General features: G+C 45.0%; 1 protein-coding gene across 3 annotated transcripts in view; it reads right to left on the bottom strand.

Annotated features, from left to right (window-relative positions):
- Nucleotides 1-27,476, bottom strand: part of TRIM37 (tripartite motif containing 37) — a 288,841-nt gene extending 261,365 nt beyond the window's left edge. For 2 of the 3 annotated variants that reach the window (XM_077482222.1, XM_077482224.1), the window contains exons 1-3: nt 27,082-27,476; nt 4,659-4,760; nt 18-58 (exon numbers count right to left, since the gene is read on the bottom strand). In XM_077482222.1, the coding sequence (XP_077338348.1) occupies nt 18-58; nt 4,659-4,760; nt 27,082-27,240 (302 nt within the window). In that variant the 5' untranslated portion in view covers nt 27,241-27,476. The remainder of the gene's footprint in view (nt 1-17; nt 59-4,658; nt 4,761-27,081) is intronic. The other variant, XM_077482223.1, reaches the window with a different exon arrangement.
- Nucleotides 27,477-27,825: the final 349 nt, after the last annotated feature.

Raw genomic sequence — 27,825 nt, 5'->3', positions numbered from 1 at the left:
ATACAACCTTTACTTACCTGCAGTGTGGACACTGAGCTCTTTGTTCAGTCAACCATCTCTGTAAATAAAAAAAATGTTTTTGGGGGTTTTTTGGTTTGTATTTTTACATACATGTAAAATCCTTTTCTTTTCAATACAGTACAGGACACAGGTCTTCAAAATCATATGAGAGGAGTTACAGTAGAAATAAAAAGTCTACACGCCCCTGTTAAAATGTCAGGTTTCTGCGATGTTTAAAAAAAAAAAAAAAACAACAATAATTAAACAGATAAATCATTTAAGAACTTTTTTTCACCTTTAGCCCTGGTTCACATTGAAACGATTTGACATGCAATTCGACTTTGCAGAGCTGCACCGATTCCCAAAAGTAGTTTCCGTACTACTTTTGCTGACTCTTCGGGGTGCGATTTCAATAGACATCTATGCAGGAACCCGTACAGATGTCTCGGAAATCGCCCCCGAAGTGGGGTCTGACATGCAGGTATGAAATTGTGAAAGTTCAGTTGAACTTGCACGATTTCAATCCCGCATGTCAGTGTGAACCTACGCTTAATGTGGCCTATAAACTGTAAAAAGCAGTTGAACAACAAACTGAAATATTTTAGGTGGAGGGAAGTAAAAATAAAAAAAATAAAAATATGGTTGCATAAGTGTGCACACCCTCTTACAACTGGGGATGTAGCTGTGTTCAGAATTAAGCAATCACATTGAAAACTCATGTTAAATAGGAGCCAGTACACACCTGCCATCATTTTAAAGTGCCTCCTTAAAGTAATATAAGCTTGGACAAGTTGAGTTTGGGACAAGTGGTGTGACATCCATACAGATATGTCTATTAGTAAGTTAGTGATGCGTGTGGAGACTGATGGAGTGAGTTGAGGGGTGGAGAGATAGATTTGTGTGTCGTCGGTGTAGAAATGATATTGAAAGCTGTGAGAGGCTATCAGCTGACCCAGGGAACGGGTGTAGATTGAAAATAAAAGGGGTCCAAGAACAGAACCTTGGGGACCCCGACGGAGAAGGGAAGACGAGTGGAGGAAGTAGAATTGTAAGTGAAACTGAAAGGGGGATTGGGATAGGTAGGTTGAGGAGCTACTGAAGAGCAGTCATGGAGACCAAGGGAGTAAAGTTTTTTTTATTTTTTTTTATTTTATTTTTTTTGAGAAGGAGGGTGTGGTCAAACGTATCAAAGGCAGCTGAAAGGTCCAGAAGTAAGAGTACAGAATAGTGTCCGTTGGTTTTTGCAGTTAGGTCATTTGTGAGTTTTAAAAGAGCAGTTTCTGTGGGGTGTTGAGGGCGAAATCCAGATTGAAGGGGATCAAGAAGGTTATTCTTAATGAGGTGGTCACTCAGTTGGTTGTAATCCAGGTGTTCAAGGAGTTTAGAGGAAAAGGGGAGCAAGAAGATGGGGGGGGGGGGGTAGGTTGTTAAGATTGGTAGGGTCCAAGGATGGTTTTTTAAGTATGGGGGTGACCAGTGCATGTTTTAGAGCATTGGGGAATATGCCAGAGGTGAGGGAGAGATTGAAGATGTGGGTTAGAGAGTGTAGGATAGAGTCAGAGGGCAACCGTAGTGTTTGAGAGGGAATAGGGTCCAGGGGGCAGATGGTTAGGTGGGCGTTAGAAATGAGTTTAGCAACTTCGTCTGTAGTAGCAGATTTGAATAAGGGAAGTGTCAATTGTTGATATGGGGTCCTAACTGGGGGAGACACCTGTAGAGTGGAGATTTCATCACTGATTGCATCAATCTCCTGGGCAGTAAGTGAGTCAGTGGGTGGAGGACGAAGTAGCGAGATGAAGGTAGAGAAAAGTTTACGGGGACTGGATGAGGTGGTGTTTAATAAGAGTTGTAAAATAGGTCTGCTTGACAGTGTGGAGGAATGAATAGTATTTTTGGAGGGCAGATTTGTTTTGGTTGAAGTCTTTGAGAGGCTTTAGTCTTGTGCCACAGACGCTCAAGAGCACGACTACGTGATATGGCAACAATGCTGCACTGCTTCTGAATTCAGGGCAGTGTGTCCACTCGTGCAGGTTGTGTCTGCGTGTGCTACAGTGGGATTAAAAATGACACAAATGAAGGAAGATGTACTGTAGTTCAGTCAGGAAATGCTGAGGACGTTTTTTTGTTTATTTTATGAGGCTTGCATAGTAAACCGATTTGGCACTTGCTTAGGCTAGGTTCACACGTGTACATTGCAGGAATGCATGCAAAAACGCTTTTCTGCTATGCACATAAACACGTGGCTGTTTTTCAGACAGACGGCGGTGCCATTCTTAATGGCACCCCCCACACATCTAACGCGTGCACCAGAACTCATGTGCCATGCAATTTGCTTCGACACAATTTTTGAAAAGTGTGTGTGTGTGTATATGAGTTGGTCGGTTCTGGTTGTGTTTTTTTTTTTTTCTTTAATCATACATCTTGGGACACAGAGCCATAGTAAATACTATGTGGGTTATAGTCCACCTTCAGGTGCTGGACACTGGCACAACCTTAAACAGGAAGTTGCCTCCCTATATAACCACTCTCATTCCGGGAGCATCTCAGTTTATTCACCAGTGTCTAAGGTGTTGGTCACACGAGTGAAGCTGTGCTGTGCTGAGCTTGATGGGGCTAGCTATGCAGCTGGATCCATTCAAAGTGTCTTTTAGGCCAAATTGAATGGTACCCGGGACTCGTGTCCAAAGAAACAAGGTCTTTTCTTGTAAATGCTTCTCTATTTAGAGAGCTGCACCCCGGGCTCCAGTACTTTTGGTATTAAGGTCATAAAGTTTTACTGGTGGGGTGCTATTGCAGGTCCAGGATTGTGGTTTATCCAAGGGTCCCCAGGTCCTGAGGGTTTGTTATTTGAAACCCACCGTGAAGGGTGAAGATTGGGTCTGTTGGTTTTTCCCCCCATAAACCCTACGGCAGGAAAGGTAAGAGTTTTCAAAGACTTTTATTTTTTTGAATCTTCTTATGAAATATCACCTTTTAATTAGTAAATGTTGTCATGCCTAAGTGTCACCACTGGGGGTTGTATGGAACACATACCTTCTCATGCTTCCTCAAGCAGTGGGGGCGGAGCTTAAAAAGGTGTTGGTGTCCTTCAACGTCCATGTCTTGTCTTTGCGTGTTTGTCTTTTTTTTTTAAAGCACCATTATTACTGATGTAAGTTGGTGGAGGGGCTTGAAAGAGGTTGGTGTCACAAGCATTCTTTGACACATTTACTATTGCATCAGGCTGAGCATTAATAGCAACAGCAGTGGCTGACTATTGCTCCAGCAAATGGATGCAATTTCTTCTGTTAGAACCTCTGCTTTGTGCATCAGGCTATGTTCAGAAGGGGAGGTTAAACACTCCCAGAAAGGGAGCTAAAAGGATCTCCCTCAATCTCTGGAAATCCTACTCTACAAATGGCATCTACCCCTGATTTATTATTATGTTACAAACTGCACAGTGTCTGCTAACCCTATCTGCCAATCCCTCCACTGGCTGCCACTTGCCCTACAAATTAAATTCAAAATACTAACATTAAGTTACAAAGCAATCCACAACTGTGCCCCCAGCTACATCACTAGCCTAGTCTCAAAATGCCAACCTAAATCGCCCTCTTCATTCCTCCCAAGACTTCCTGCTCTCTAGCTCCCTCATCCCCTCCTCCCATATCTGCCTTCAGGACTTCTCCCAAGCCTCACCCATTCTCTGGAATTCGCTACCCCAATCTGTCAGACTGCCTCCAAATGTATCCACTTTTAGATGCTCCCTGAAAACTTTCCTCTTCAGAGAAGCCTATCCTGCCTCCATCTAACAACTGCACTATTTTCTCCATTAGCTCATCCCCACAGCTATTACCCTTCTGTATAACTTGACCCTCCCTACTAGATTGTAAGCTCTAAAGAGCAGGGCCCTCTGATTCCCCCTGTATTGAATTGTATTGTAATTGTTCTGTTTGCCCTAATGTTGCAAAGCCCTGCGTAAACTGTCGGCGCTATATAAATCCTGTATAATAATAATAATAATAATAATACCATCACTAAAAGCTGCATTAAGTGGATTTCACTGTCAGACTTAACAGGTACTTGTGGGACTTTACAGGGGGATTAGATGAAAACGAAATGCAAATTCACTTATATTTATATGCCCTGTTACATTTTCTTTTTTATGCGAGGCAAAAGTTCTACTTTAAGGCCCCTTTCACACTGGGGCGGTGCGGGCGTCAGCGGTAAAGCGCCGCTATTTTTAGCGTCGTTTTAGCGGCTGCTAGCGGGGCGGTTTTAACACCCGCTAGTGGCCTAAAAAAGGTTAAAAGGGCCCGCAAAGCACCGCTGCAGCGGCGCTTTGCCGGCGGTATAGCCGCGCTGCCCCATTGATTTCAATGGGTAGGAGCGGTTTAGGAGTGGTGAATACACCGCTCCTTTCCTCGCTACAAAGATGCGGCAAGCAAGACTTTTTTCACCATCCTGCTAGCGCACCGCTCCAGTGTGAAAGGGGCCGGTTTTTTCAGGCGCTACACAGGCACTATTTTTTAGCAATGTAGTGCCTGAAAACCGCCCCAGTGTGAAAGGGGCCTAAAAGATTGCATAGTCAAAGCACAGATTCACTTTAACAAAGAAAAAGAAACTGTGTATGAAGTAGTATTAAAAAAAAATGCAAAAAAGAAAATTAAATCACTTACCCGAATACAGCTGAAACAACACAATTTAGAGCAGTGTGGACAAAGGCGGGCATCCCTCAGCTTTTCCATGCAAATGAAACATCTGAAGACCTCTGCTATGCCCTTAATAAATACAAAAACAAGAAAAGTATGGTAAATAAAAAATAGGAAGTACGTTAATATGACATGCTTGACATGAATGTTAAAGTGGTCCTGAACTATGGCTTTATCAAAAAGTCCAGATAAATGGGTGGTCAGTGTATTGAATCACATATATACATTACTTATTGCTCCTAAATATAATTTTGGCAAATGTTATAAAAACATTCGAATGCAAAAACAAAAAAAAACAAAAAAAAAAACCACGCACAACAAATTAATTAAATATTAACCACTTCAGGCCCAGGAGGCTTTACCCCTCTTAACCACTTGCCCACCTGGCACTTAAACCCCCTTCCCAAACAGACAAATTTCACATTTCACATTTCACATTTGAATGACAATTACTCAGTCATGCAACATTGTACCCATATGACATTTTTGTCCTTTTTTCACACAAGTACAGCTTTCTTTTGGTGGTATGTAATCACCAAAAGAGGGGAAGAGCTAAAGCAGGCATGCGCTGGCTTGTTTATAACTGATCGCTCTGTCATTAGACAGCGATCACGCGGTAAAGGGCCGCTGTCATCGGCCTTTATTGTGATTCGCGATGCATCGGGTCTGATCACAGATATTCCCAGGTGCGTGCCCCAGGGGTCATGTGGGAGCGCAATTCTGGGAGAACATCAATGTACACCCTCCCAGAGCTATGGCCCGGTCGGCAAGTAGTTAATGACCACACTTTTTTTTTTTTTTTTTTTTTTTTTTTTTTAGATACGGCACTACGTGCACTTTAACTGACAACTGCGCAGTCATGTGATGTTGTACATAAACAAAATTTGTCCTTTTTTCCCCACAATTAGAGCTTTTTGGAGGTATTTGATCACCTCTGCCGGTGAAAAAAATTTACTTTTTGCTAGAAATATTCCAAAAATATTCTTAATCAGTTTAGGCCAACATAGATTCTTCTACATAAGAAAAAAAAAAATCTCCATAAGCGTATATTGATTGATTTGCGCAAAAGTTATAGCATCTACAAGATAGGAGATATATTTACACCATTTTTATTTATTTTTTTACTAGTACTGGCGGTGATCAGCGATTTTTAGCGCTACTCCGACATTGTGGCAGACAGATTAGATACATTTGACACTTTTTTTGGACCAGTGACATTTATACAGTGATCAGTGCTAAAAAAATAGCCACCGATTACTGTATAAATGGCACTGGCAGTGAAGGGGTTAACACTAGGGTGTGATCTATGGGTTAAATGTAGGGACCAAAACAACTAATCGATTAATCAACAAACTAATATATTCTGAAAAGAGTCAACTATTTTCATAATCTGGCCTCCATGCAGAATGCATTATTTGTTTACATATCAGGAAATACAATGCCGTACATATACAGCTCAGTACACCGTCCATACATGTCAGTAAGTGCCTGAGAACACGTGAATGTGTAAGGAGCAATGCCTTATGGGACATACAGTCCTGGGAAGAAAGTGAGTGGTTCTAAAGGCAGAAGTTTTTTTGACCTTGCTATAGGGGCACTCTATACTATAATTTGCAGCTTCCTATTGGGAAGAGCCGATGGGGGACCCCAGAAAAGGAGAATCAGGGCTGTTCTGCGCAAAATCATTACACAAAGCAGGCAAGTATAACATGTTTATTATAAAAAAAAAAAAAAAAATAATAAAGACTCTGTGCAGGGAAGATCAGCATCTGAACCCAGAGAAGCTGGAGGCTGATAGAGGTAATTGGAGGCATTACAATTACATTTAAAATCAACTTTTACCAGTATTGTACATTTAAAAATATATCCATTGGAAAAAAAAAAAAAAAAAAAAAAAAAAAATACATCCTTTTCCAGGAATCTTTCAGGACAGCACCATAGCGAGACACTGGCTCCTCCCCTCTTAGGAAACACCGCCTTTCAATCCAAGATTTAAACCTCATTGTCCCACCGGCCTCTCAGTTCTTCAAGAGTACCTCCGGCCAGCTGGGGAGACACAAGAATACATCATACAAACCTTTATCTTACCTGACGATCTCATGCGATGAGTTCTCATAGATAGCAAACAATTTGGGTGGGTACCTGTGCTGTCCTGAATGATTCATGTAAAAGGATGTTACCGGTAAGCAACTCCATTTTTCCCCATTCATCTTTCAGGACAACACCACAGAGAGGATAAGCGAGCACCTTACCTTAGGGAGGGACTATTGCCTGCAGCACTTTACACCCAAAAGCCTGGTCTTTGGCTGACAGCAAGTCCAATCTGTAGTGCTTCACAAATGTGGCAAAACTGGACCACGTTGCAGCTCTACAGATCTGCTCCGGAAAAGCACCAGCCCACTCTGCTTGAGAAGTCGCCACTACCCTGGTGGAATGTACCTTAAAACCCTCCGGGGGTATACACACACACACACACACACACACACACACACACATATATATATATATATATACACACTAGTTATATTCTTTTATCTTAACCTTAAAAAAAAAATAAAAAAAAAGTAAAAAAAAAACACAATGGATTAATTTAAAAAAAATAAAATTATATAGTCTATGACTAATGGAAAAAAAAAAAAAAAAAAAAACACAACGATAGATTAGTCGACAGACAAATTAATCGTTAGTTGCAGCTCTACTGACATCGCTTTTCTTACTGAGATCTGATGGCTGCCCTGGAGAAACCTCATTGCTTTGTCCACCTTCTCGATCTTTTCTACTGGAAGGAACACCTTTTGCTTTGTTGAATCCAACAGATAGCCCAAGAAGGTGACCTTTTGGGACGGAACCAAACTGGATTTCTCCAGGTTCAAGAGCCACCCTAAATTTTCCAGGATGTGTCTTGCTACCTGAAGATCCTGGGACAACTGCTCCGGGGACGAGGCAAACAGAAGTAGATCGTCTAGGTATGCGGTACCCTCTTATGATCCCCAACACAAACTGGTTTGAGGTGATCATCTCCCACTGTGGAAGGAAGGACCCCAATCTTCCTCCCACCGTGGTTTCCCCGTCATTGGGTTTTCTTGGGCTGTTCAGGAGGGTGGAGGGAAAAAAAAAAAAAAAAACGCCCCTCCACACACCTTGCCCTTCTGCCCCTAAGCCTTTTTTTGCCTTTCTGCTTTTGAGGCTTCAAACTTTCTCTGAGGGCGAGACTTTCTTTTAGCCTGCTCCCCAAATTTCTTTTTAACGGGATAGGCCTTTTTTTCTTATCCACAGAGTTTAACTTTAGACGCGCTGTCTCCTTGCCACGTCTTGAGCCATAAGGCTGAATTAGTGAGGGCTAAAGACCTTGCAGACATACGCACTGATTCAGCCGAGGAATCCGCAATATATGCTACCCCCTTAAGTAGCATGGAGAAGGAAGACAAAGCTGTTTCTTTTGGCATCACTGCTTCAATGTGTGTTTTAATTTGCGTAAGCCCATATTCCATGTTGCGGGCCACTACAGTGGCCGCCATGGCAGGCTTAAGGTTTCCCTGCAACGAATCCCAGGACTTCTTCAAAAGAGTCCATCCTTCTGTCCATTGGGTCTGAAAGAACCCCCATATCCTCGAAGGCCAGATCTGTATGCCTAGAAACCTCAGAAAAGGCAGCATCTTAGTCTAGATTTGTTCCAGACTAAAGCCTCCTCTTCTGCAAAGGGAAACCTTCGCTTCAAAGCCCTTGAAAAGTTTCTTCTCAGGATCTTTCTATTCTTTCTTTATGGCTTCAACCAAGACATCATGGACCGGGAAATCCTTCCTTTTCTGTTCCCCTAGGCCAGGGATGTCCAAACTTTTTACAAAGAGGGCCAGATTTGATGAAGTGAACATGCGTGAGGGCCGACCATTTTACCTGACATTCTTTGAACCATTAAAATTTGGTCTAAGTGTGTTCATCCGAGCACTAATACACTGCTCAACAAGAATTCTCTTGCCTTTGTGGCTGTGTGTGGTGAATAGATGAACTCAAGTGTATTATTTGGATACACTGTATTTATTGGTGTATAACACGCACCTTCGCTTTAAGAGGGAAGCTTCAGGAAGAGAAAAAAAAAAAAAAAAAAATTAAAATTTTAAATAAAGAACTGTGAAGCAAAATAAGGGTCAGTGTCCATCTGCAGACCCACAATTGCCAGGAATGCAGCGCCCGCCATTGCCGGGAATGCTGCCACCACAGCCCGGAATGCTGCCACCACAGCCGGGAATTTCACCCACTATTGCCGGGAATGCAGCCACCATTGCCAGGAATGCAGCTCCACAATTGCAATTGCCAGGAATGCAGCCACCATTACCATCAGAGCAGCCATGGAGGGCAGGACGAGTGCCAAAGACATCTTACAGGAGAATCTCCTGTTTACACAACGGCCTCTTTAAGAGAAAGTCCCGCCTCCTTTGATGGACAGCACAGTCGTCCAATGGCAGAGACGGGACTTCCTATTACAGAGGCTCCGTGTATTCTCCTCCTGTGTGCACAGCACTCGTCCCGCCTCCTCCCTCCGACGCAGCCAGACTATATATCTTTTGTGGCCCCAGCGCTGGGAGATCGCCACAAAGATATATATGTTTAAACAACCAGGTGGGCCGTCCAAATCCGGACCGCGGGCCGGACTTTGGACATGCCTGCCCTAGGCCCTTGTACATCTCGTCATGGAGCGATAATGCCTTCTTTCCCTCTTGAATCCCCAAAGTGGTGTGGATAGCTTCCAAGAGATCCTCCACTTTGTCAAGTGAAAGTTTATAGCGAGAGGCTTTTGTGCATTCCCCACCCACCTCCGCTGCGTCCGACTCCCCTTGGGAATCTGAAGCTGCACTGTCTGGCTCCTACTCAATTTCTTCTCTGGAGCCCCCTGGTCTCTCTCCACTAACAGAGGCAGTATCCACTGGGCTAGGTGCAACATTCTGCTGCACTGGTGAAGGATTGCTCTGGGCTTGCGGCAACTGGAAGCTGGAAAAAAAGTGCTTCAAAAAGGACTGAAAGGTGCTGTCCTGAAAGATGAATGGGGAAAAGGGCTCAGCTTTTAGAACTGCTGTAACCACTTTCGGCCCACCGTTTTATATCGCTACTTTGAAGAGGAATACAGTTGTTATGGTAGCAGCTAGCTACCATAACCCCAGTATCCTCTTCAAGTGCAGGTGGTCCGCTTCAAGATAAAAATGGTCTCTGCGGCAGATTCGCGCAAGATCACTTATCGTCGGCGGGAGAAGGCCCCTCCCACCGTTTTCCAGAGGCGATCGGATCCTCTCCCTAGCCTGACATGGAGACGAGGGGGGGAGATGGTCCCCACCTGTCTCCATATCACTCAGTCTTTTTGGATGAGTCTATCAGCATGGCACATCTTGACTTGGCAATATTTGCCAACTCTGCAAAAACACTCCAAATCTGTCAGATTGCAAGGGCATCTCCTGTGCACAGCCCTCTTCAAATCCCCCCACAGATTTTCAATCAAATTCAGATCTGGACTTTGAAGCCTGAAGGTTTTGTGCCAATATTGACTGGTATATGAAACTGTTCATAATTCCCTCTACCTTGACTAAGGTCCCTGTTTCAGCTGAAAAAAAAGCCCCAAAGCATGATACTGCCACCACCATGCTTGACTGTGGGTATGGTGTTCTTTTGGTGATGTGCAGTGTTGTTTTTGCACCAAATATATATCTTTTGGAATTATGGTCAAAAAGTTCAACCTTGGTTTCATCAGACCAGAACACATTTTCCCACATGCTTTTGAGAGACTTCCGATGTGTCTTTGCAAAATGTAGTCGTGCGTGGATCTTCCATCTTGCCACTCTACCCCATAGCCCAGACATATTAAAAATATGGGAGATTGTTGTCACATGTACCACACAGCCAGTACTTGCCAGATATTCCTGCAGCTCCTTTAAATGTTGCTGTAGGCCTCTTTGCAGACTCCCTGACCAGTTTCCTCTAGTCTTTTCATCAATTTTGGAGGGACGTCCAGTTCTTGGTAATGTCACTGTTCCATATTTTCTACAATTGATGATGGCGACTGTCTTCACTGTGTTCTATGGTATAGCTAATGCCGTGAAAATTATTTTTGTTCCCTTCTCCTGACTGATATCTTAACAATAAGATCCCTCTGATGCTTTCGAAGCTCTCTGTGGCTCTTGCTGTAGGATGTGACTAAGAAAATGTCAGGAAAGACCTACTAGAACAGCTGAACTTTATTTGGGGTTAATCAAAGGCACTTTAAATTATGGCAGGAGTGTACTGGCTCCTATTTAACATGAGTTTGAGTGCGATTGCTTAATTCCCAGCACAGCTACACAATTTTTCATGGGAAATGGCTGGTGTTAGCGCTTCAATCATCATGGTCTCATGTTTAATATGGTGTCAGGGAGATTGGCACGCATTATTTCTTTATTACATTGTAGTAGAGCTGCATGATTCTGGCCAAAATCGTAATCACTATTTTTTTTTGCTTAGAATAAAAAGATCACGATTCTCACAAAATAAATGTCACATTATAGAAAAAAAATAAAAAATAAAAAACTAACCAGTAACAGTAAAGGTAGCCCATATATATATAATATGTTTGGGGGTTCCTAGTAATTTTCTAGCAAACAAAAATGATTTTAACTTGAAACCAACAAAAGGTTTAGTGCTTAAATGGTTACATTTTTTACACTTACACACAGTCTATTCCATTGACAAATTGTTACAATGTTTATACTTAAGTTCAACTGATAAAGAATGTTTTGATTCTTGGCAGACTACCCAGTTTTGCTCTTCTTTTCATTTGAAGGCTGTGGTTTCAGAAGAGCAGAGAAAAATCTTTTCATAGAAAGAATTGTGAAACATTTTAGTCAAGATCGCGATAACGATTCTTGACGATTAAATTGTGCAGCTCTACATCGTAGTAATAAATTAAATAGTTCAACTAACCACAATGCAGAAACAGTGCGAGCACTGAGCATGTCACTTGCCACTGTTGCCTGCCACCAGATGGGGAATGGCACTTGCCACAACGCCTATCACCAGATATGGAATGTCACTTGCCACGATGCCTGCCACCACGGCATTGGTGTCAGCACAGTCCATTTAGCACAGAGGCAATCCGAATAATGGCAGGAGAGCGGTGATGCGGGGTGGGCAGTGAGAGATTATGTCATCTCTCTGCTCCCCGCCGCACCTCCGACACTGAGGCTTAAAAAACACCGGCTGTGAGGGCAGAATAGTGGTGATGTGGGGAACGATGAGAGATGATGTCATATCTGCTTGCCCGTCTGCTCGCTTCTTCCATCCACCCAGCTCTCATATGTTGGCCGCCTGACTCTTTCATGCCGTTTGCGGCCCGGGTGCAGAAAGGCCATGGCCCGGTAGTGGGCAGCGGCCCAGGGGTTAACGACTCCTGCCTTGGAATACCTCCAGTCTATCAGCCTGCAACATCTCTGGGTTCAGATGCTGATCTTCCCTGCAGAAAACCCCTAAAGTGATCATAAAACGCATTTTTTTTAATTTATTTTTTAAACAAACTGGTCATCTTTACCTGCTCTGTACAATGCTTTTCCACAAGGCAGCCCCAATTCTCCCCTTGTGGGTCCAAGCTGGGTCCACGCTGGCTTCTTACGTGTTCCTGGCTCCCCTGCCTTCAGTATACAGACATTCTGTATACAGGCCAACTAATCGATTATGAAAATAGTTGACAACTATTCGGCCCCCTTGAACTTTTCAACCTTTTGCCACATTTCAGGCTTCAAACATAAAGATATAACATTTTTATTTTTGGTAAAGAATCACCAACAAGTGGGACACAATTGTGAAGTGGAACGAAATCTATTGGATTTTTGAAACTTTTTTAACTAATAAAAAAATGAAAAGTGGGGCGTGCAAAATTATTCGGCCCCCTTGCGTTAATACTTTGTAGAGCCACTTTTTGTTGCCATTACAGCTGCAAGTCGCTTGGGGTATGTCTCCATCAGTTTTGCACATCGAGAGACTGAAATTCTTGCCCATTCTTCCTTTCAAAACAGCTCGAGCTCAGTGAGGTTGGAGGGAGAGCATTTGTGAACAGCAGTTTTCAGCTCTTTCCACAGATTCTCGATTGGATTCAGGTCTGGACTTTGACTTGGCCATTCTAACACCTGGATACGTTTATTTGTGAACCATTCCTTTGTAGATTTTGCTGTATGTTTGGGATCATTGTCTTGTTGGAAGCTAAATCTCCGTCCCAGTTTCAGGTCTTTTGCAGACTCCAACAGGTTTTCATCCAGAATGGTCCTGTATTTGGCTGCATCCATCTTCCCCTCAATTTTAACCATCTTCCCTGTCCCTGCTGAAGAAAAGCAGGCCCAAACCATGATGCTGCCACCACCATGTTTGACAGTGGGGATGGTGTGTTGAGGGTGATGAGCTGTGTTGCTTTTACGCCAAACATATCGTTTTGCATTGTGGGCAAAAAGTTCGATTTTGGTTTCATCTGACCAGAGCAACTTCTTCCACATGTTTGGTGTGTCTCCCAGGTGGCTTGTGGCAAACTTTAGACAAAACTTTTTATGGATATCTTTGAGAAATGGCTTTCTTCTTGCCACTCTTCCATAAAGGCCAGATTTGTGCAGTGTACGACTGATTGTTGTCCTATGGACAGACTCTCCCACCTCAGCTGTAGTTCTCTGCAGTTCATCCAGAGTGATCATGGGCCTCTTGGCTGCATCTCTGATCAGTCTTCTCCTTGTCTGAGCTGAAAGTTTAGAGGGACGGCCAGGTCTTTGTAGATTTGCAGTGGTCTGATACTCCTTCCATTTCAAAATGATCGCTTGCACAGTGCTCCTTGGGATGTTTAGAGCTTGGGAAATCTTTTTGTATCCAAATCCGGCTTTAAACTTCTCCACAACAGTATTACGGACCTGCCTGGTGTGTTCCTTGGTCTTCATGATGCTCTCTGCGCTTTCAACAGAACCCTGAGACTATCACAGAGCAGGTGCATTTATACAGAGACTTGATTACACACAGGTGGATTCTATTTATCACCATCAGTCATTTAGGACAACATTGGATCATTCAGAGATCCTCGCTGAACTTCTGGAGTGAGTTTGCTGCACTGAAAGTAAAGGGGCCGAATAATTTTGCACGCACCACTTTTCAGTTTTTGATTTGCTAAAAAAGTTTAAAATTATCCAATAGATTTCGTTCCACTTCACAATTGTGTCCCACTTGTTGGTGATTCTTCACAAAAAATTTAAAATTTTATATCTTTATGTTTGAAGCCTGAAATGTGGCAAAAGGTTGAAAAGTTCAAGGGGGCCGAATACTTTCGCAAGGCACTGTATGTTGATTAGTTGATACAGCCCTATTACTATTTAAACCATGGCGGAAATAGAAGTGTTGACTGCTGAAACCAACTGCAATCTAGAGGTTGACCGATATGGGTTTTTCTCTGGCTGATGCCGATATTTAGAAATCACGGCGGCCGATATATGATGCCGTTTTTTTTGGGCTGATATGCAAGGCTGATTTTTTTTTTTGTTCGTTCACCTTTTCCCCCTTCATCTCATAAAATCTATTAGACACCTTTCCCACTGGGGCATTTTTCAGGCCTGTAAAGTGCCTGCAAAACGGCTCCCCTGCAGTCTGAGTGCTTTCACACTGAGGCGATGCGCTGGCAGGATGTAAAAAAAAAAAAAAAAAGTCCTGCAAGCAGCACCTTTGGAGTAGTGTATACCGCTCCTCTACCACTCCAGCCCATTAATATTAATGGGGACCACTGCCGAAGCGCATGCAATGCGATTTGGCAGCGGCACTTCACAGGCACATTTAACCTCTTCCTCAGCCGCTAGCTGGGTTATATGCACCCCACTAGCACCGCTAAAATGATGGTAAATCACCGCTAAAACTAGCAGCGTTTTACGATCAACGCCTGCCCGCTCCAGTGTGAAAGCAGCCTTAAGTGATACAGAAAATGTCTTACATTTAAAAACATTAAACAAAACAAACCTCCAATCAGTTTACTTATATGTATAATTTAGATTAAAAAAAACCTATATATTAAATAAAAACAGGTAATCAAAACTTTTGGACAAAAAAAAATAAAATAAAAAAAAAAATGAGCTAACTTTACTGTTTTCGTTTAAATCATTAGTGTATTTTTTTTTCCAAAAAAACTGCGTTTGAAAGTCCTCTGCGCAAATGCTGTGTGACATAAAATATTGCAACAACCGCTATTTTATTCCCTAGGTATAGATATAGATATATAGATTTTCTGGCAGAAAATACAGGATTTTTACTTGTAAGCAAGTAAGTGACAAGTGTCAGAAAAGATACTGGATGGATGTGATCACGGCAGCATAGCTCCGCTACTCCTGTCCACCCTCCACGAAACCGGAGTGTTACCCGGTATCAAGACCTTCACCGCTGAACAGGGGAGTGTGCGCTGAACAAAAACGATGCCATCCTCGACAACAAAGAAGGCCGCTAAGGGGCCCCAGGATCAGTGGCACACTCGCTCCGTCCGAGACACAGAGCATGGCTACGCCCACGCCATCTTGTCCTCCTCACCGAAGGAACAGCACGCCAAAGCTGCTGCTGCAAAGATGGCTCAGATCATGTGTTAGAGCTGGCACCAGTAGTGGACACAGAGGCAATAACACGCCCGATTCAGGAGGCGATCAGCGCTAGTAGAGCTGAATTGGTAGCCCGCATAGACCACCTCTCATCTGAATGCAACTTGATCAGGCATGAGCTACGAGATCAAGTGAAAGCATTACAAAAAAATAGAGCCATTGATGTGGAGGACCGCCAAAGACAGAACAACATTCGGGTGGTGGGGCTCCCGGAGGGGGCTGAAGGAGACAGACCTGCTCAATTTGCTAAGCAATTCTTCATACAACTGCTCGCCATGAAAGATTTGCCCCCTACGTACGTAATTGAGAGAGCGCACAGGGTGCCTACCTGTAGCAGACCACCGGGTGCCTTCCCTAGGCCCTTCCTGGTTCGCTTCTTGAATTACCGCGATCTAAACACGATTCTGACCCAGGCCAGGAAGCTTCCAGAGCTACACCATGACAACGCGCTGGTAATGCTATTCCCTGACTTCTCGGCGGCGACACAACAGAAACGACGTTCGTTCAATGAGGTCTGAAGACACCTGAGGGAGAAGGAAGTTAAATACAGCATGCTCTACCCTAGCAAGCTCAGAGTCCAACATAAAGGGACGGGGAAATTTTTCGAATACCCTGAGGAAGCCTGTGAATGGATGGACAGAGAATTCTTGCACATGGCATTTGCTTTGCAGACACACAACTGAAGCTGGTACGTTTTCTTTTGTTTTGCATTTCTCTTTACTTTTAATTTTCACACATGGATTGCTTGACATGGCACTGCTCTCAAAGCTGCAGTTCTCACCCCCCCCCGTCGGTCCTTTACTGAAGCGATTCAACTAGTGGACTAGCACTCCTAGAACGTGGATTGAAAGGTACACGACTGGTTATAATGTTGATGAATCGCACACTTTCAGAGTTGTGGGGCTGACAGGGGGGGGGGGCGAGGAGTTCCTCTGGGCAACAACCTTCCATATAAGTGCCTTGTTTTTCCCAGAGACTGCCTTAAACAATGATGACCCCCGAAAGGGTATACCTGGATGAGGAGAATTATTGGCCCATGGAGGGGGTGATCCCCAGCTCTTATGTTCCAAGTCCTTGAATATGCCACTAAAATGTTTCTTGTTTTTGATTTTCCTTTTTTGCTACTTGTTTTGCACCCCTCCTGAGATTTCCATATATGCAGCTTTTATTTTCACATGCTACTTCATCACTCCTTGTGGGAGTTCACGGAGGTGAACTGGAACTACAAACGGTACTGACGAACTTTTGATTGCTGCGGCGGGATTTCACCACAATTTTTTTGTTTTTGTTCAGTGATAAAGCTATATGCCGGACTGGGTTTGTTTGTTACTGGTATAAAAGCAAGGGAGGATTTATCTAGTCACATCTCGATATGAGGTTTCGTGTGCATGTTGTATTTGGGATTTTACAGTAAATATGATATATGTTTGGTCTGCGGGCAAGTTGCCCTGCAAATGGTGCCCTGGAGCACTTTTGACAAAGGATTTAGGATTTGTAGTTGGGAGGAATGGAGGCTTGAGCCGGTCGGCAACATGGCCCTCATTGCTCCAATCTCTTACAAAGTATGTGTGTATTAACAATGATGGCAAATGATGTTAGAATTGTATCTTGGAATGTCAGAGGCCTAAATCACATTACAAAATGAACAAATATCGACCAGACTGATGGAGGCCATGCAGTCATATTGGTCCTCCAATGACGATACTGCAGACCCTCAAATTGTACGGGATGCCTATTGTACGGGATGCCTTTAAGGCAGTGACACGGGAAGAATTTATCTCCGCCATTAAAGCAGTAAAGACGCAGGACAAGGAAGAGAAAGTTTTTGCAACAACAGGAACGGGAGAGTGCGAAGGCCCATGCAGACACCCCTACGGGGGCCTCGTATGAGGCCTTACTGGAAGCAAGGCGCACTCTGTCCATTCATCTTACGGGACAGGCCAAGGCGAAATGATAAAAAAATGACACAAACGACCTTTGCCGAAGGGGACAAAAACAGGAAACTCGTGGCCAAACTGGTGGCTGATTACCATTCTCCCACCTTTATACCGGTGATTAGGGAACAAGGGGGGGGGGAATTAGTTGATGAACCAGGATGCATTATGCAAGTTTTTGTTCAATACTACACATCTCTCTACTCTCCCATTCCCCCCTACGACCGTTTGGCCCTGGAGTCCCTACGAATATCAAGACTTCCAGAAAATGACGTGTACTTTAGATAGCAAAATTACAAAAAAAAAAAAGAAATAGAAAAGGCAATATTTACCCTTTCCTCCGAATAAAGGCCCGGGTACTGACGGCCATACAAACGATTTCTATAAGGCCAACGTGGAAATATTGGCCTCTAGACTAAACCTACTCCTAGAATATTGTCATGAACATAATACCCTGCCTGACTATGTTAGAAGCCTATATAGTCCTTCTATTAAAACCAGGAAAAGACCCAAAGGACTGTGCCTCATACCGACCTATAGCCTTACTAAATATGGACCTGAAAATTTTGACGAAGATCGGAAATGGGTGTCTCTGCTTTATGAGAGGCCGAGAGCGGCAATCCGGTTGGGCACATCCACCTCCAAATTTTTTTGAAATGGGGAGAGGGACTCGTCAGGGATATCTACTATCCCCCTTTTTGTTCTCTCTTGCCCTGGGACTGCTGGCGGTTGCCCTTAGGTCAGACAAGGACATAAAATCCATCCAGGTGGGTACTATAGATAAAACTCCGACGTTATACGCAGACGATATGCTGCTCTTTCTTGATGACCTGGGGGAGTCCCTGAAAAAGGCCTTAGGGATCACTGATCACTTTGCCACTTTTTCGGGTTTAAAGTTGAATTGGAGCAAGTCCTCCATTCTGCCGATAGACCCCAAGGTCCAATCAAAGGCTGATCCAAATTTAGCGCTTCAATGGGTCCCATCTTTAAAATACCTGGGTGTCCAGGTAACAGCTAATGTACAAGATTACATAACCCTTAATGTACTCCCTTTATTAACGCTACTAAAGCAAAAAGCGCAAACATGGTCTAAACCCGGGCTCGACAAACCCCAGGCACCAGGTCGCCAATGCGACCAGAAATCGCAACCTGGCGCCTAAGCTGCCACCAGCCCACTCACTATTGATGCCCCAGACATGCAGCAGCATTAACACCGACTGCCATCCTCCTCCCTCCTCCACACTCAGCGACGCCGCGCTAAGTGTGTGAAACTGACAAGCAACAGAGAGAGGAGGATCTGTCAGATTTCAGCTTGATGTCGGGGTGGGCGGGACCTGGCCGGAGTGGGCGGGACCCAGCATCTATGAAACACCAGCCAATGGGATCTGGGCAGGCCGCTACGTTTATGTGGCCCCGCCCCTTTTCTTAAGCAGCCCAATAGTTGGCTGGTGTTTGATAGCTGATGAGTCCCGCCCACCAGCCCGCGCCCACCCCGACATCAAGACAGGTCAGCCTCTCTGTTACTTGTCAGTTTCACACCCTGGCTGGGTCCCGCCCACCCCGACATTAAGCTCAATTCTGACAGCTACTCTGTTACATTATAGTAACAGAGTGCTCCGTGTGAAACCTGCCACCGCCAATCAGTGCCACCTGCCACCACCAATCAGTGCCACCGGCTAGTGCCAACCAGTGCCACCAATCAATACCACCTGCAACCACCAACTAGTGCCACCTGCCAATCAGTGCCACCTGCCAGTGCCAACCAGTGCCACTGCTAATCGGTGCCACCCGCCACCCCCTACCAGTGCCACCTGCCACCCCCTACCAGTGCCACCTGCCACCCCCTACCAGTGCCACCAACCAGTACCACCTGCGACCAACCAGTGCCACCGCCAATCAGTGCCATCTGCCAGTGACAACTAGTGCCACCGCCAACCAGGGCCACCTGCCAATCGGTGCCACATGCCAGTGCCACCTGCCAGTGCCAATAGTGTCACCTGCCAGTTCCAAACCAGTGTCACCTGCCAATGCCATCTGGCAGTTCCATGTGCCTGCCAGTGGCAACCAGTGCCACCTGCAACTGCCAATCAGTGCCACTGCCAATCAGTGCCACCTGCAAGTGCCAACTAGTGCCACCACCAGTGCCACCTGCCATCAGTGCCATCTGCCAGTGACAACTACTGCCATCACCAACCAGGGCCACCTGCCAGTGCCACCGCCAACCAGTGCCACCGCCAACCAGTGCCATCTGCCAGTGACAACTAGTGCCACCACCAACAGGGCCACCTGCCATTACCAACCAGGGCCACCTGCCACTTCCAAACCAGTGCCACCTGCCAATCAGTGCCATGTGCCAGTAGTGTCACCTGCCAGTTCCAAACCAGTGTCACCTGCCAGTGCCATCCGGCAGTTCCACGTACCAGCCAGTGCCACCTGCCAGTGCCACCTGTTGCCAGCCTCTTTCTGGTCAGCCCATAACCCTGATGTAACAGCGTTTCATTGGAGTTATTGACTGGGTGCTCCATTGGGAGTTAGGGATAGGGGGTGAAAATGAGTGGCCTTACCCCAGGAGCTGACAATCCATACCACTCTTAAAAAAAAAAAACAAAAAACACCTGGCTCCTAAAGTCAAAGCAAATTTGTCAACCCCTGGTCTAAACTACCACTGTCCTTAATAGGCAGAATCATTCTATTGAAAATGAAGTTCCTCCAAGTAGTATTGTATTTCCTGCGACACGCGCTTGTCTGGATTCCGAAATCCTTCTTTTGGAGGCTTGACAGCATGGTCTCCACTTTTCTTTGGGCCCCCAAACCCCCTAGGACTGGACTTAAGGTACGGCAGGAACCGGGAGATCGGTGGGCTTAGAGTTGCCAGACTGGCAAAAATATTACCTGGCCGGACAAATGGTTTTTGCCCGCAGATGGTCAACTGCTGATGACGGAGACGCAGCTACGGTTTTGGAGGCCGCTCACCTGGGGTCTTATGACTGTCTCCGATTTGCATTGTTCAGAGGACTGAGATCTGAACTCCCAATGACATTAACAATGAAGGCCACCATTAAGGCATGGGTGATGGAGGTGAGGGTGGCGTGCCACAGCTATGGGGGAATTTTGGGTGGAGATTGGTGAACAGGAGTTTCTCGCCAATCTACTCTTCACTGAATGAATCTGTAAGCTCTGGGTTTAGAGTTGCAGCCTGTTATAAAGCAGTCTTGGGACTGCAAGGAAAACCTAGACTATAGCTGCATCAGAAGGGAGAAGATAAACCTGAGCTCCATGGATCCCACTGCTAGGAACATATGAAAACATTTAGTAATTCAACTTCTCATGTGTCAGTGAGCTTTAAAAAAAAAAAAATTTAAAAAAATAAATAAATGTATAAATGCAAGTTTAGATCCCCACTCACAATCATGAACCAGATCAGATCCTTTGATTACTAAATTTTAAAGGAAAATAGTGTGCCAAATAAAAGCCATGTCCTTCCAAATGCATAAATGACTTGTTTAGATTTGCTGATTTTGTCAAGTCATGACACATGCTTAGCCTGAGAAGCTAGACCTCTAGTCACAACAATTTTTTGTGGTTTACAAATCATTCAGATTTTTACTTCATAGCCATCAACTATGCTAGAAAAGATACACAAGAATAAAAAGGTAACACAGAAATAAAAAACAAGCCAGTGCAATGAAGAAGACACAACAGAAATGTGTATTCAGAAAGAGAAAGATATCCAGGAAGGTCAAATGGCAGAATGCTTTGGACACTATGGTTACATGGTTCATGGTAACTGTCCAGCCCTATTATAACATTACACCTTCACTGTGTATGTTCATCACTCTGGGCAACTATGCACCATTGATTGTTTACAGGTCTCCAAGCACAACAAGCTTACGCCGAGTGTAAATTTCTATTACAGACAAATTCACTTCATCAAATGTGGTTGTAATAAACATAATCCTTGATGCTAAAAGGCCCACTCTTTGTAAAGCTAATGCATTTCCATATCCAACAACTCCTGGGTGTTAGGTCTTCAAAAAGGTACACATTACATCCAGGTCACGAATAGTCACATTCTGGAATTTCTTTATTAATAATAAAAAGACATTTCACCAATTATCCAAGTTGCTTTATCAGTTCTAATGAGTGTCAGGAACACACCCCAAATGTTATTTCTAAATGCGGAACTTACTCCATTCAACACTGATTTTCCCATGTGGCTATAAATTATGGGGGTATGTTTGCGACACTTAAAACTGTCAAAGTCACTTGAACAACTGATAGAACATCCTTAACATTACATAATAATCCATTACTTTTTGCACATACAGCAGGTTAAAACCCTGCAGCGTACGGCAGCCCAAAGTAACGGATAGCTGTACGTGGGTATACGCCATGTTTGTGGAAAACTTGCTCAGGTGTGTAAATGGTACTGTATACACAAGCAGAGCATGTACTGCAAACAGGAAGTTGCCACATTACATTTCAGACAGAAACTACTATTTTCTGTATTGCAGAAAATGTATTCAGCCTGAAAAAAAAAAAAAAAAAAAAAAAAAAGAAGAAAAAAAAACTGCAAACACCACATCTAGGTACTAGTAAAATGAAATAGATTACATTTTTGTTCTTGGGTTCATATATGCTTTAAAAAAAAAAAGCAGTAAATTAAAGCAATTTCCCAACTGACCTCTGCTGCGGCACAACACCGCAAAGCAATTCATAAGTCCCTCTGTTATCAACACTTCCACATTACACAAATCAGCCTCAGCATGTTTTGCACACTAGGAGCCAGTGGTGGCTGGTGGATTCTTTGGGGGGTGGGGGGCAAACAAACAACACCCCGGTGGCGTGGCACAGCACCCAAACACCCCCCCCCCCTGCAGGCATGCGTGGGTGGTCCGGCCCCTACCCACTCATGTGGCAGGGCTGTGGTGTCCTCTCGTTGAGTGCGGGCAACTGCCTCTCCGGTGTCCGTTCCTCCAGCTTCCTCTGCCGCGTGTCTTACGCCAAAGCACTAGGCATCCAAAAGGATTGCCTGACGCTTTGGCCAAACAGGAAAGAGGTCTCACAGACCTGCCTCCTGATTGGCGGGGAGGAACTTTAGTGTGATAATAGCGAAAATTAATTCGTTATGGTCACACAACTGGATGGGCTCAGAGCGTAATGCTCTGCACTCACCTTTTTTGAAGCCTATTAGAGCCTCTGGCTCTAAATCAGGTGCTTCAAAAAAAAAAAACATATTGCATGGTCCGGCGCCCTGATATGTATATCAGGGGTCCGAATGCATGGATAGGGGAGGCATCCTCTACTAGGGGCTTACTTAGTATATACCTTCATCTATGAGCAAATTGAATGCAGGTTTCCAGATTGTGACTGGTTATCTATGGAGCCAGTTCACATATCTCCGTTGTGGCCGAGGAGCGGATTGCACAGGAGCTCTGTGCGCCTGGCTCAGTTTCAAGGCCGAATTCAGGCAAAAATTCAGGCCCGATTATTCCCTGAAAATGGAGAACCGGGACGCACTAGAACCCTGCTGCGAGCTGCATCCGTCAGAGGTGTGAACACTAGAGCTGGAACTAATGATTAATTCGTCTGTCAACTAATCTATCGATTATTTTTTCGATTAGTCAACGACTATCCGATTATTTTAATTTTTTTATGAATCTAGTGTTTTTTTTTGATTAGTTAATTAATCCTTTGGATAACCTTACAAAAAATAAGTACAAAAAAAAAGTAAGATAAAAGAATATAACTAGTACATACATATATTATATATAAGTATTATATTCTTACCTTTTTTTTTTTATGTACTTATTTTTTGTAAAGTTAAGATAAAAGAATATATATGTACGGCTGAGTATGGCTGGGCAGGGTACGGCAGAGTACTTCAGTGTATGAAGGGATGGCTGCTTCCATCCGATCTCTCCCCTCAACTGTACAGATTAGTACAAAGAGGGGAGAGAGGAATCGGCATCATGACATGACGCCGGTTTGTTTACAAGTGATCGCTCCGTCGGAGCGATCAGTGTAAAGAGCCTGGGTGTAGAAAGATGGGTGCCGCTTCGGAGCTAGGCCAAAGCCGCGGCCTTTCCTAAGGCCGAGACCGCGGAGCGCTCTGCGGATTGCGGCATGTGCCGATCCGAGAGGGGTGACCCATTTGGATCATGGATCGTGACGATCCATTGCCCCCCTAGGGACGGCGGCATGGAGGGGGACGGCAGCACGGAGGAGAGCGGTAGATACTGAGAGATACTAAGCACTGTGACGCATCGACGCCTAGCACGCACGTCGACGTAATCGATTACGCCGACTAGTCGTGGCAGCTCTAGTGAACACAGCCTAAGTCTTTACATATTTGCTATTTACTTGACCCAGTCTCATCTCTTATATATTTATATACATTGTGACAATGTTTGAATGTGTGTTTGTATGCTCTACATTGGACTGTACACTTTTTTTTTTTTTTGTATTAACTCAACTATAGGTTTGATAACAATGTGCAACATAGAATTAACTAATGCCAATTGCCATTACTTTTATCTCCCCCACATTAAAAAAAATAAAAGCTCAGCAAATGTCCTTAGCATTTTGAAAAAATTAAAAGCATTTTCATGAACAAAATGTACTTTTAGCATGTAAGCGCTAAATGATAAAAATGGCTCCGGCAGCAAAAGGGTTAACGAATAACCCCACCTTAATAGGGTGGTGCTTTGCTAAAAAAAAAAAAAAAAAAAAAAACAGACTGGAGGTGATAGAAGGGATAGCAATTACATTTAAAGTAAACTTTTACCAGTGTTGTGCATCATATTTAAAATGATTATATCCATGAAAAAAAAAAAAAAAAAAAAAAAACACACATTCTCAGCTTTTAGTACTACTTTATTATAAAAGATTTAGATCTCCCTTCCACCCTTCATATAGGACTCCTAGTTACAAAGCCCATATATCTAACTTCTGGGTGTATTTATTATTAATAATATAGTAGCCATTAAGGCCGGGTTCACACCGCTGCGATGCGGGAACGCCGCGAATCCGCAGCGTTTTCCCGCATCGCACACCTCCCGCCGGCAGTTCACACTGCCCTATGCGGACGGCTGGGAGTGTCAATGTTATGTTAATGACACCCCCAGATCCGTCCGCATATCGCAGTGCGATCTGCCGACTCGCACAGGAATCGGATCGCATGGTGTGAACCACCATGAGATCCGATTCTGTTGCGGACCAAAAAAAGGGTCCCGTGCGAGTTTGCTGCGGGAGCGCTGCGAATTCAGCCATACTATCTGTATGGCTGTACTCGCATCGCTACGGAGATCGGATGTGATTTGCGGTGCGAATCACATCCGGATCTCCCCCCGCAGAAGTGTGAACCCAGCCTCAAGAGGAAGTAAACCCTGATGAGTTTACTTCCTCTTTCATTCCCTGCAAAGGCAAAGCATAATGGACTACTATGCATCGCATAGTAGCCCATTATGTGTCACTTACCTGACACAGGAGCCAGCGAAGTCACCGCTGTCCCCTGTAGTCCGCCGCATCCGTGTTCTCGGTGGGTCTCACAGCTCCGCCGCTGTCATTCGGCGAAGCCGCGATGGCGTCACTCCCGCGCACGGGAGCCGAGACGCGCGGCATCTTCGTTATCGAGGATGCCACGCTCAGTGCGCCTGCGCACCGCTGTCTACGGCGCATGCGCCTTAGACAGCAGTGCCCGTCTTCGGGCAAATATCTCCTAAACCGTATAGGTTTGGGAGATATTTCTTGGACCTACAGGTAAGCCTTAATCTAGGCTTACCTGTAGGTCAAAGTGGTTTTTAAGGGTTTACAACCACTTTAACTGCTCTTTTTGTACTATAAAAGGGCTAATTTTAGTTTATTTTAACCACATTATGGCAGGTGATACAAAAAAAAAAAAAAAGCATGCTGCTGCTAAATGTCTTAGGCCTCATTCACACCTATGCGTTTTTTTGGTGCTTTTTGCAGAAACGCACTTCAGTTCATTTAACATGGGCCACACTCACATCTAAGCTTTTTTTCAGCTGCTTTGGAAAAGGTCAAGGACATTTTTCAAAGCAAAACTGTGCTTTTTTGGTCCATGCAGAAAAGCATGTAGTGAGTTTTGCAGAAATTTGTGTTTTTTTAGTCTGCCCAACATCAAAGTTGCCAAAAAAAGCATAAAGAATGCAAAACCTCTAATCGCAGCAAAATCACGTGCGCAAAAAATCAAATGCACAGCAAAAAGTACTGCAGAGTCAGATCAAAAGCAAACTACATAGGTGTGACCCGAGCCTTATGCTGGCCACACAGATCAAAATTTGATCCGAGTCTGATGATATTTACCAGACTCAACCTCTAATAGTATATACAGTATATCTCTTCTGTCTGTTATTCTCAGAGTGGATTAGAGATTTTGCTCCCTACCTATATAGTTGGTTATTTATATTTGAAACTGCATAGAGATATTTAATAATAAATTACCTTTTTTTTTAAACTTCATATAACTAAACTATACACCACATTTTTTTAAGGTTATTAACCAAATAATTAGAACAATAAATCGGCCAACTAATCGAATTTGAAAATAATCATTAGTTGCAGCCCTAATTCTGATGCACTCAGATGTGAATGGGCCCATGGCGGGGTGAAGTTATTCTTATAGCCCTTGGTTATAACTGATGCTGCATTCACCACCAACATATCCTCCAGAGACATCTAAGTAACAAGAGGCTGATTCCCACAAATGTCAGCCATGGGCATATTGCAGAATCTCAGCTGGCCTCACTGATAATCATCCGCAAGAAGAATAAGGGGTCTGAATGAGGACATCTGGTGATCAGATATGCTTGGAGTGAATCCCAATTGCTTTCAATCCCCAGGAGAGAAATTCATTCCAGAGATGACAAGCTACCCATTCGTTACACGTGCACACAGCATTACTCAGCAGGGATACTGCAGAGGGATGGAGGCAGACAGAGAAGCAGATATGCCCTGATCAGGAAAGGCACCCAGTCTGACATACACACGATGAGCGCGGGCGCCCAGGATCACACACACACACGATGAGCGCTGGCACCAAGAATCGCACGCGCACCCAGCATCACGCGCACATGAGAGCGGGCAGCCAGGATGGCGCACGCGCATATGATGAGAGCGGGCACCCAGGATGGCGAGTGCCGGCACCCAGGGTCGCACACAGGCATCACGATGAGCGCCGGCACCCAGGGTCGCACACAGGCATCACGATGAGCGCCGGCACCCAGGGTCGCACACAGGCATCACGATGAGCGCCGGCACCCAGGATGGTGCACGCGCATATGATGAGAGCGCCGGCACCCAGGGTCGCGCACAGGCATCGTGAGCGCCGGCACCCAGGGTCGCGCACAGGCATCGTGAGCGCCGGCACCCAGGGTCGCGCACAGGCATCGTGAGCGCCGGCACCCAGGGTCGCGCACAGGCATCGTGAGCGCCGGCACCCAGGGTCGCGCACACACACACACACACACGATGAGCGCTGGCACCCAGGATCACACACACGTGCGCATGATGAGCGCTGGCACCCAGGATCGCACAAGATCTCCCAAGATGAGCGCTGGCACCCAGGATCGCACAAGATCCCCCATGATCAGTGCAGCCCCCCCCAGTCACACACGATTCCTCCATGCTGAGTGCAGCCCCCCAGTCACACACGATTCCTCCATGCTGAGTGCAGCCCCCCAGTCACACACAATTCCTCCATGCTGAGTGCATCCCCCCAGTCACACACGATTCCTCCATGCTGAGTGCATCCCCCCAGTCACACACAGGATCCCCCCCCCATGACACACAGGCAGACACCTGTCACAGCCCCCTCACCTCCACACTCTGCTCGTCCATCTCCTCCAGTTTGGGCTCCTTGATCTTGCAGTAGTGCAGGGATTTCTTCCTGGACCTGAAGTAGGTCAGGTATCTGAGGGTGCTGCACAGACAAGTGAGGAAATTATCAGTAAAACGCCCCCTGTCAGCTGCAGACATGCAGCAGCCGGTGCAATGAAGGAGAGCAACAGGGATGGGAGGGAGAGGATGACGGCGGGCAGGCGCACTCTGCTCGGTCCTGCTAAATGAATGAGCGGGAACAGAAACCAAGGCTGCGTTCCATCAGGACTTGAATCCACCGGCAGCCATATTGAACCGCAGCCCGTTACTGAGAGACCAGCGACGCCATGGCTAAGCCAGCCGGGGCACGGGGCGGGACCAGTGATGTCAAGACGTGCGGGGTGTGTACAGCGTCTTGTTGGTCTTCTGACTAGAATGTGGGCAGTGAGGGCAGCTGTCTCTCTGGAGATGTGTGTGAGGTGCATCTGCTGCTCTTGTACCTAACACAGCCAGAATCACAGTGTTTGCAGCCAACAGCCATATATTTTTTATATATAAGTGGTTAAATTACACAAAATAGAGTGAGTGCAGCGTTAATAAAGGGTTACTAAACCCACACCAGTAAAATCAGTCTGTATATGCAGTAAAGCATGCTTGTTATACTTGCTGTGGAAGGGGTTAATTCAAATTGTGTAAAAAGGCTGTTTGATCCTGTCTTCTCTGATTCTCCCCTTCCACAATCCT

The sequence above is a fragment of the Lithobates pipiens genome, unplaced genomic scaffold (genome assembly GCF_037356315.1).
Source record: "Lithobates pipiens isolate NorthernLeopardFrog02 unplaced genomic scaffold, aLitPip1_a1.2 Scaffold_16, whole genome shotgun sequence".
Taxonomy (NCBI): Eukaryota; Metazoa; Chordata; class Amphibia; order Anura; family Ranidae; genus Lithobates; species Lithobates pipiens.
Note: the sequence above shows the minus strand (reverse complement) of the source record. Positions and strands in the feature narration are given on the sequence as shown.